The 10775-nt window shown below is 41.7% G+C and overlaps 1 protein-coding gene across 1 annotated transcript; it reads left to right on the top strand.

Moving 5' to 3' along the window:
- The first annotated feature begins 4705 nt into the window (after window positions 1-4705).
- On the top strand, window positions 4706-7706 carry MFAP3 (microfibrillar-associated protein 3). The gene is made up of 2 exons (XM_009892613.1): window positions 4706-5169; window positions 6565-7706. The coding sequence occupies exons 1-2, from the start codon at window positions 4890-4892 to the stop codon at window positions 7308-7310; spliced, it is 1026 nt and encodes a 341-aa protein (XP_009890915.1). The 5' UTR covers window positions 4706-4889; the 3' UTR covers window positions 7311-7706.
- The last annotated feature ends 3069 nt before the right edge of the window (window positions 7707-10775 follow it).

Here is a 10775-nt window from a genome sequence, read left to right on the forward strand (position 1 = left end):
GAGCCGAGCCCGGCCACTCTCCTCCCGGTGAGAGCGGCGTACCCCTAACCTCACGGCGTTACGGTGACGTCAGGTTTTACCTGGTGACGTCAGAGTCGGGGGAAACGGCGCAGCGGCGCGCAGGCCCTCCGCGCCCTCCTCGCTGCTGCGGGAGGTGTCGGGGACCTGTGGCTTACCTCGCTGTTTTGGCATGGAAGTGCTGCCCGGGGGGGAGGGCGAAGGTCTTCTGGCGTGACGTCATGCCCGCGTGACGTCATGCCCATGAAGCCTAGGCTGCCGGGGTGGGGGGTGGATGTACGTGGTGTTTCCCACAGCCTCGAGCAGCGCGGCCTGAGCGGGGTTTTTTCACAAGCGAAGCTGCTGGGGACGGTGTTCCCATTCTGGGGAGTTTTGTCCCTGAGCGTTTTTAGCCAATAGAGGTAAAAAAAAAAAGCGTGTTTTTGCCTGCTGCTGGTCCTGTGAGTTAGCCCGTGACGTGCCAGGCAGCCGCAGCACCACGTACACGGCAGGACAGCATGTCCCATGGGGCCGCTGGTGGGTGAGGTGGGCGCTGGGCTCCTGGAGATTTGCTCCCGCCGTTGGTTTTGGGGCTGGGGGTGCAGCCGCTCCCCCCACGGAGCCTTCGCTGGTGCTGGCAGAGGGTGAACCCTCCCCGCGGCCTCTCCCGCGCTGGGAGCACATCTCTTGTCAACACCACACCATCTATTTTCATCGACTTCCCGGGAATTAATGTCTTCAGGGCTCGGCCACACGCGGCTCTCTGATTTGAAAAAGGGTCAGAGGTGCATCGCGGGATGGTCACAGCCGCCTTATTTCTGCAAGACATTACACTGTGAGCAGCAAGGTGCACTCTATGCAAAAGCAATCCGTTTAGATCTGTTTAGCCTGCGTTATTATCAGCTAGCTTGTTGGAAATGCCAAAGAACATTTCCACGTCATGTGCCAGGAGTGGCAGTCGGTCAGAGCTGTCTGTGGTCTGTCAGGTGTGTCTCGGTTTATTGCTTCGCTTTTCTCCAGATACGCAATGATGTTAAGAGCAGTGAATGTAAAGCCATAGAACTTGCAACCTCTTGGGCCTCAATTTTGCAGTGCCTTATAAATGTGTGTGTGAGTTTAAGTACTATCAGGACTTCCATTGACCTCAGTGGGACTACTTATAGCGCTCTAATTTAAACACAGATACACTTTTTCAGGATAAGAGCCAAAGATGACTCATACAAGTGTATGCATCACGGATTTTTATCTTTCCACCGTTATTTGTTGTTACAACTTATGGTTCAATAAAGGTTAAATATGTTGAGCTCAACTTCAGGTTCAGTTGTAAAATAGCCAGTTTCTATTCTGCACATTTCATCTTGCTTGGGCTTAATGCTTTCTTGAAGAATTGTGGTGTTGGCACTGCTCACACTTTATCCTTTTTGGATCCTTTATCAGCTCCAGCAGCTGTTTTGCATAAGTGTGATGGTTGAAGAATATGGATTCTGCAAATCATTTTATTTTCCCCAGCACTCGGCAGTGAGAGATCATTGTCTGCTTAGCAATAATGGCTTTTCCAAAAGTGAAATGTGACAAACAATTCCTAATAAATCAGACCTTGAAGAGTTTAATAGTAAAATTCAATGACCCGTCACCAATGTTTTATACATTATGCAAGCTCAGTGCAAATATAGTGGAGAGCATATGCAATTACTGAAGATAATTATCTTATTCTTATGAGGAAAAATATTGCTGAGTATTTCTTGTGTTAAATAATTGACTGAGGTTCCTAATGTCATTTGAGGAGGAGTGTCGCAGACACTCAGAAATCTAACAATTTAAATTTAATAATTTAAAATGACAATAACACAGGCAAAGTACAGGAGGTACTGGAATTATTCTCTAATAAATCTAAGACATTATTAGTTGGGAGGTTATTGTTTTGGAAGACTGGAAGTTATTCTGTGCATTTGATTCGATACTGAAGATTTGTCTCCTCTGCAGAGCTATCATGAGTTGTAACTGCATCAAATGGTGTGAAGTCAAGTCCCGATGCATGTAAAAACCATTAAGTGCAGTGGCATTTTTAACTGAAGGCTGCTGGGCCATGGAGCGATGTGTGTTGAAGATCTGCGACCACGGCACCTCACTTGCTAGTGCAAGCCGTGCCCGACACTCAAATGGCAACACTGGCAATCCAAATGTCAGTGGTCCACAAATTGCTAACAATCCACAGCCTGCCTTTAAGAAATCTGCACAAGGTTACCAAGTTGTCGGCAGCCTTCTGAAGGCTCTGAAACCCTCAGAAAAATACTAGGGGGCTAAAAAAGGAAGGCCAAACCCACTCCTTCAAACAGAATATTAGCTGTTGATCACCTAATCAGTATTGGGATTTTTTCGGACCTCTGCGGTTGATGTGGCTGGGATACTCTTCTCCAGAGGCGGCAGGACTCAACAGCACTTTCCCTAAAGTGTGACTGGTGGAAAACAGGAATGAAAGAGGCCTTGGTACTTTTTTAACTGTTTAGCTGTGGGAAAGTAGCTTCTTCAACACAACGGTATAATTGGGTTCTCAGTGCTGGTCTCATCTTAAAAAAGCAGACAAGTAGGACGATAGAAAAAAGAGTGGGGCCAATTAACAAAACAAAAAAGAGGGCAGATGAAGGGATTGCTGTTTACAGGGAAACAAGTGGAGGGCCTGTTTTCCAGTTTCTGTTGCAGGATTCAGGGGGTGAGTTGGTTAGTCAAGCTTGAAGGAGAGTTGGACACAGCTGTTTTCTCTGCCTTCTTTGTCAAACTGATTTTGGCAATAGCCGCAACAGAAATGGGTCAGATACAGGTTTCCCATCAGATGTCAAGTCTGGAATCTGTTTTGACCTCTGAGAAATTATCTTTAACTGAAAAAAATGCCATCCAGCATTTTTTATCAGCGTTTTTATCAGTGTGTTATGAGCAAGTTCCTGAATACACTTATTTTTTTTTCTGCTGAAAAGACAATCTGTACAAATCACCTGTATTTATTTATATTGAAGTATTTTTCATAAGCGATAAGATTTCAGCCTGCTGCAGGCACTGTTAACCAGTGATTCTGGATAGACGAGAAGCATCTGCATTATTTATTGAGAAAATGTATTCCTTTGTATAGTGTTATTTATGAAATTCAACTCTTCTAGCATTTGTTATTGGTAGAAGGCAAGATAATAAGTTTGAAGTCACACAGTCAATGGGATGAAGTGAGATATTCTTTAAGACAGCATTTTGGCTTGTGGCTTCTGTACTTTGTAAATTGTTTTTTAGGGCTCTGGTGCAGTCTAGATGGAATCATAACTTCAGGGAGTGCATATTGGATTAGAAATTTTATTGGGTCAGGCTTCCAGGAAAATTGGTTACAGATTTTCTCTTATCAGTGTCGTCTCATTTTGTTACAAGTTGGTTTTATTCTGACTTTTAAAAAAAGAAAAATCATTGTGAGCAAAAAATATAAAATTAAAGCAGTCTTTTTTCAGTGGTGCCCAGTGATAGGACGAGGAGTAATGGGCATAAACTTGAACATAGGAAGTTCCATCTTAACATGAGAAGGAACTTCTTTACTTTGAGGGTAGGGGAGCACTGGAACAGGCTGCCCAGAGAGGTGGTGGAGTCTCCCACTCTGGAGACATTCAAAACCCGCCTGGACGCTGTCCTGTGCAACCTGTTGTAGGTGACCCTGCTCTGGCAGGGGGGTTGGACTAGATGGTCTCCAGAGGTCCCTTCCAACCCTGACCATTCTGTGATTCTGTGATTCTGTAAAGGCTGTATCCTAATGTCTTAAAAATATCTTTTGCACACAATAATTTGAAGAGTGTGAAATCTGTCCCTCGACAAAACAGATTTTCAAATTGCAGTGAAATAAGGGGCAGAATTTGGGTAGAGAAGATGATGAACAAGGTATAACCACTGAGATGTGGCACCATAAGCAAAAGATTTTCAATAGGAGCTTATTGTAAAATAAACAAGAAAAAAAGAGGCGGAGTTATAAAATGCAACATCAGCAAGAGAGATTGCAAAAAAAGGAAGTATATTAAGACATCAGTGCCCTGATATTCAGAAAGGGACTTCCTCTCTGTGGCTCTAGATAACTGCCGAGTTTTCCCAACACAAGAAACTGCAAGCATGTTATGTAGTATTTAGATACCTAACACTGACCGTGCCTCTAAAATCAAGTAAGTAAATGTATAAATGCTAAAAATCAGATGTGTGTGTGCTTTGGGTTTTTTCTAGATGCTAAATGAGAGACTGGCTTTAGAAAATCAGGGCTTAAAAGCACTGATAGTGCTGAGGAGGGAAGCAGAAATTATATCATCTTCCTTGCTTTTCTTCCTCTATTAAAGGAAGCACTTTTTCTCCATTAATAAATGCAGAATCCACTTTCTGACCCTAAAGATAGTTAGGCATTTCGAGTAGTCTGAACAATTTGTTCTTTTTTTTAAACCTTTTTCCCCTTAATGATTATTGTTCCTGAGATTATTTATTTGGATGGGAAGATGAACATCTAGAGGACTGAAGGTTCTGCTAATGCTGCCTTACTCTTGTTTCATTACTGTGTTCTCAGCAAAGCTTTGATTTGGAACCTCTCGGCTGACAGTTTATATTATGCTAATCGAAATCTGTTTACTGGAAATGAAATTTGAATACGCCGTAAGCTTGCTGTCATTAATAAACTTAATTGTTTTTCTTTTTTTTTTTTTCCAGTTGGATTTCCAGTTTCCACTTCTAATATTGATGGTCTTGAAAGTGCATTTGGATCCAAGACATTTTCTATCACTGAACAAATCAAGAGCCTACTCTCCTATCTCAAAGCAATACAGACAGCTTAATATCATATGACCTCATTTCTCCAAATTAAATGAAAAAAGAATTTTCTCTAGCTTTCCATGAAGCTCAGCTATTGCCTGTTAATTTTGACCGTTAGTGCTGATCTTTCAATTGGATTTACACTGGAAAATGTAGCTTCTAACGGGACAGTTGCTTTTGGGGCTTTCAATACATCGTTTCATACAGCGTTTCAAGCTTTAGTAAGTTCTCCAGCACACCATGATATCATAGCCAAAGAGGGAACCAGTATTTTAATTGAATGTAAACTGAACATCAGCCAGTATGAATATATTCTTTGGTATAACTCCAGAGGACACCTGCTTGAACAGAAAGATGAAGGTGAGCTTTCCTGCTGTTTTCTGTCCTTCAGTATTCCCCTTTTATACAGTATCTGAAAACCTCTGGGACTTTATTATCGTTTTCTCTTCCTGTCCTCCCATTTTTACTGTTGGGAGATAAGAAGAGAGCAAGACAAAACCCCTTGCCCTCTGGCATGTGCCATGAGAATTATACCTGAGTTCTTCTGCCCTAGCCCATCCGTCCTGCTACGGTGCCCCACAGAATCATTTCGTTCAAGAGGTATCACAGTATTCAATACAGAAGAAATGAATCTGCGTCCTACCAGATACTAACTGATGTTTTTATTTTGTATTACTCTGGTTTATATTGTATTTTTCCAAACACATGAATTAAAATTCTCCACAACTAGTGACCTTTTGCAGCTGGCAATCAGTGCTTTAATTTTGTTACAGGATTTTTTTAAAGCATGGGGTAACTTATTACATTTATTTTCGGGTTTATGCACCAGTGAGACCGTGGAAACTTAACACAATTTGTAATGGCCAAGAATGAAATACATGCTATTTAATGCATTTGTACAGAGGGAGAATATATTTTCCTAGCCATTGGCTCGTATAGTTCTGTCCCCGTAGTTTTTAATTTTCAAAAAATAGTGTCTTTTAGAGATGCGTGTGGTTTTTCTCTACTCTCTGAGTATTAATGAAGGTCATCAAGCTAATTGATAGGATCTTCTCGGAGGCCATTTTTCTGCCTTAAGTATTCAGTAGCCTCCTTGTACCTAGAATGCCATCTGGCGATTAGTTCAAAGTAGAGTAATTAAAAGAATGAGTTATGAAAACAGTTTTCCCTCTGAGTTATAAACGCCTAGGAAATACTGTATAAAGCTAGCTTCTTGTATTGATTTCTTTTTACATCAGTTTTGTATATCAGCACTGCACGCTCAGCAGAAAACTGTGCCTCAAGAAAATCCTGGGTTCTTTTGCCAGCAGAGCCATTTACAGACTCTGGTCTTTTTCATGGGTCGCTTGACTTTTGACTCCAAACGTATAGAAAATTAGGCTTTATAGATGACATTCTTTCAACATAGAGTTACACAGTGGGTGAGAAGCACTAGTTAAGAATTCGGTTCCCCGTAAGAAAGCTGGCAGTCCAAAAGCACATAAACTGCAGATGAAAGAAAGCAGCAGAACCAGAGTAACAAGTGCACAAAATAATTTACCGTTTAGCAGTAAGATTGCGACCTGGTTTATGGCTTTCTGTATCAGAACCATGAAAAGGAAATTTCCATCCTTGGTGTACTGCTTGTATTATTATGCTAGGAATGGACTGCTTACTTCCAAGCTCCGTCTCCTGTTGATGGAGTAAACAGTATGTGTCTAGTTTACCAAGTTATTTTTATTTCATTAGCTCAGTCTGTTTCTTTTGAATCTCCAGGTGGACGGTGGAGGATTTCTGATAATTCCCTTAACATCACAAAGGTCAACTTTGCTGATCGGGGGCGATACACGTGTGCAGCTGTTAATCGTAATGACACCTTGTATTACACAGTCACCCTGAGGGTTATCTTCACCTCGGGAGACATGAGTATCTACTACATGATTGTGTGCCTCGTTGCCTTTGCTATCACCCTCATTTTAAACATAACCCGTCTGTGCATGATGAGCAGTCACCTCCGCAAAACAGAGAAGGCTATCAATGAGTTCTTCAGGACGGAAGGGGCCGAGAAACTTCAGAAGGCTTTTGAGATAGCCAAGCGTATCCCTATCATTACATCTGCCAAAACACTGGAGTTAGCCAAAGTCACTCAGTTTAAGACCATGGAGTTTGCTCGGTACATTGAAGAGCTTGCCAGAAGCATTCCCCTTCCACCACTGATCCTTAACTGCAGGGCGTTCATGGAGGAGATCTTTGAGGCTGTGCGAGTTGACGATCCCGATGAAGTTGGTGAGGAGGAAAAACAGACCCAAGCCTGTGGTACCCAAGCTGCGATATACCCCATCAACCCAGAGATCAAGCGCAGCGATTCACCAGCTGGGGATTCAGACGATGGGTCCATGAATGAGCAAGGTCAAGAGATAGCCGTTCAGGTGTCCATTCACCCGCAGTCAGAAGTGCAGAGCATTGGCACTGTTTCTCATGACAGCTGCCAGTTTGCGCCTTCTGAGGAAGGCACCTGCTGAGTCCAGCGATGCGCTGTTGAGAAGGAAGCAGAGTTGACCCTGGGATACTGCGAGAAAGGGGTTTGCAAACAAGCTGCCTCAGTCCCATATGCACAAGAGTTATCCAAACTGCAAAGTGCCAGAACTGCTACTGAAATCTGTATTTTCTGTCAGTGTTGATCTAATGATTTCAAGTCTGTTAGAGAAGGCCATTTGGAATATTGTGCAGTAGCTTTTCTTTTTAAAGCAACCTTGCTGTACTTAAAACATTTACAAAACAGGAATTCTTTGTCCTCGGCTCCTTGGTAGCTTCTGATATTTCTGGTGTGTATTAAAAGTGGCCAAGCTGAGCAGTGCAACTTGCAATAAGATCTTTTCCACAAAGTGGAGCCGGAATTCCTTTGAGTCAGTGTTGTTGTCCTGATGAGTTGTGTGCTCTTTTTTGAATTGCCTCTTGGTGCGTGTAGCCCATCAGAACCATGGTGAGCTTGAACAAATCTGTTTTGTGTTGTGTGCTTCTCTGTTGCTATCAAAATGTACTGTACTTAGGAAAAGGAATAGTACCAGGATCTGCTGTTGGATTAAATGAATTGTTGCAGTTTCCAAGCAGCTTAGAGAACAACCAGGGGGTCTCAGTTTTCCATGCGTCTGCAGGAAACTTGTGTGTACTTCAGTGTGCGGAGAGCGAATTGTTCTTACAACGCTTGTCACTTAAACTTGGTGCTGATTGCCAAAGCGCCTTACCCTGGTTCTGTCTTAGAGAATGGAGCAGTAACAGCACTGCTGGCACTGTCTTTCTTTCGACTTTGCTGTTTCACTTACTATAGAAAATCCAAAGTTTTATATTGTATTTGTTATTGTTGTGAAAAAAGAATGACAGTAATACGTAGTGGCATATTTTCAAAATGAATTCATCTACAGATCAGGTGTTTCAGGCACTTCTTTCTGAACATTATGATAAAGGAGATGAAAAGTAGTGACACTCACTTTGCTCTGGCTAGTACTTCCAGGAGGCAGTTGAAGAGAGAGTGGGTAGCAGAGGGGCTGGCTGAGCTCTTTGCCAGCCACTGTTTGCAGGAGTGGAGTAACTCGCTGAAGGTGCCCTGTCTCATCCGCTGAAGAGGGGTGACGGAAGGGAGATGTGCATGTGCTGACATACATGCACACATAAGTACTTCACCAAGGATATCCCGCATGGCTTCCTCAGCTGTAGAGATCCAGCCTCAATGAATCAGAGTGCAGATGAGAATCTAGTTTCTTCTTTCACTCTTTGGTGCTGATTTTTTTTCTCCTTAACATTTGTAAGTTGCATCACTTAAATAGCATTTTATATCCTGTTGAGATTTAGTAGATGTAAGGCTTGTAAGCACTCTACAAATTAATTTCTTACAACTACTGGAAGCATATTGCCATATAATTTTTACAACTTGGCAACAGGAACACCATTTAATTTCCCACAACTCTTTTTTCTTTCCTTATTATTACAGAGATGTCAGTTGAACAAGTGATTCTGGATGGCTGCTCAGGATTCTTAAGAGGATTTGACATTACATTTACATGAGTAGAGATGGAAAACAAGCAGGCACAGTGGTAATAACTGGGTGGGGCCGTCTGTTGTAATGCATGCTTGTAACAAAGCATCTGAACAAATTATATTTATCATTTCATGTCAGAGAATAGGAAACTGAAGCATCTATTACCATTTTAAGCTACCTTCTGGGGAAAGTTCTGCAGTCAGCCACCAGTAAATGCAGCCTTGTTGGCTTTGGCTTGTTGGGTGAGAGTAGTGTTTGTCAGGAAGGAAGGTGCTAGCCTTGGTTATAGTAGTGTTTCTACCAGCTTGCAACCATTTCCAAGACTGTAGCAAACTTTATCTGTTTCAGGAGAATAAAGCTTTCAACAGTGACTTCTTTTTTGTTTCCATAGTTGGGTGGCGCTTTATGTCCAGGTGAAAAGGTTCTATAGTTTTGTGTAACCTGTCTGTTTTCTTTAAGTTTTTTGAGGTCATCGGTGTTAAAAGATACTCTTGTGGATAAATGCCTAGTTCTCTTAGAAGCCCTGCTAAGATGCTGCTGGCTTCACTTCTGTACTACAGCGAGCTCTGCAGGTTTGTTGCACATGCATGAGTAGAGATTTGGGGGTTTGCACCATTTTGGATGTGAGGTGAAGGCTACAAGAGAGAATGGTATGTTTTAATCTCCTTTGTGCCACAAGCCGTCAGGATTGTACCTGCATCTGCCTTTTTTTTCCTGTAAACAGCTCTCTTTGCTTCCGTGAAACTGTTGCATTATATGTAGCAGTAGCATCTTGGACATTTTGCCCCTGAATACATATGCAATGTAGAGATGCAGCTGCAGAATCAAAGCTCCATTTAATTGCTTCCTAAGAAGCAGTAATGCAATCGTGATTGACAGATGTCTCAGCAGAAGTGGCAGCTTACAGGCAGCAGAATGACACTAGAGGTGTGTCAGATGGGTGTCAGGAGAGCAGTTTCTAGATTAACTCAATCTGTTCTTTGATTTTTATACTTTACTTACATAGCTCCAAGTTCTTACTAAACACAGTCACTCGGTGTCTTTGTGTGTCCTGTTTCTGGTGGAGAGGAAAAAATGATCATGCATAAAGGTCCTCAAAAAGGCAGCTTCAGTGTCAATTGCTGGATAATAAAGCTAAGAATTTTGCTGAATTATTACAGTATTTTGTTCAGTAAATTAATTTCATTCCTGGGAAGGAGGCTGTTTTGTAAGGATTTCAGTAAATCAGGAGTACTTATTAAATGTAGGAACTGATCCTACTCCCAGTGAATTCAATTAGAGCAAACTTGAAGCTCTAGTGTATTTTACAAACAATATTACAGGATTTTTATGCATCCGAAAGCAAGGATAATGGTGATGTTATACTGTAAATGCAATTTCCAGAGAATGAAACCTGACACTGGTTTCCAAACAACTTGTGAACTATTCTTGTTATCCTGAGTAGATGTATGCACTTAAATTTGTTTACTGCGTCTAATTGAACACTGACATTGAAAGATGATGTAAACGTTGCTGTTTCTCTCTCAACTTTTTGTAGGACAAGGAGAGTCTACGGTGGTTTCCTTGCTTTAAACTAAATTCTTTGACAATCACAAGGCTATTTTTCTCTTCTTTGTGACTTATTTTTGTTTTAAATAATGTTAAATCTACTTGTTATCCAAGAGTACCTAAAACTAACTTTGTAGTGGTTATTTGTATTACCTGGATTGTAATGTAACTGTTTAATGTAACCACATAGGATTTCATACTTTCATAAAATGAATTGGTAGATTTGCAAAATAAATTAAAAACAAAAGCCTCATTTTGTTAGGGTTTTCTTTTTTATCAGTAAGGGGCCATGAGTGCCTGTCTGTCCGAGGTTAAATAGCAGCTGTGTTCAGCTAAGCAGAAGGTTGTTAGCCAGCCTGACAAAGGTTGGTGGGATATCCTGTTATCTGATAGACCATTCCTG

Source organism: Charadrius vociferus, unplaced genomic scaffold (genome assembly GCF_000708025.1).
Source record: "Charadrius vociferus isolate BGI_N301 unplaced genomic scaffold, ASM70802v2 scaffold529, whole genome shotgun sequence".
Taxonomy (NCBI): domain Eukaryota; kingdom Metazoa; phylum Chordata; class Aves; order Charadriiformes; family Charadriidae; genus Charadrius; species Charadrius vociferus.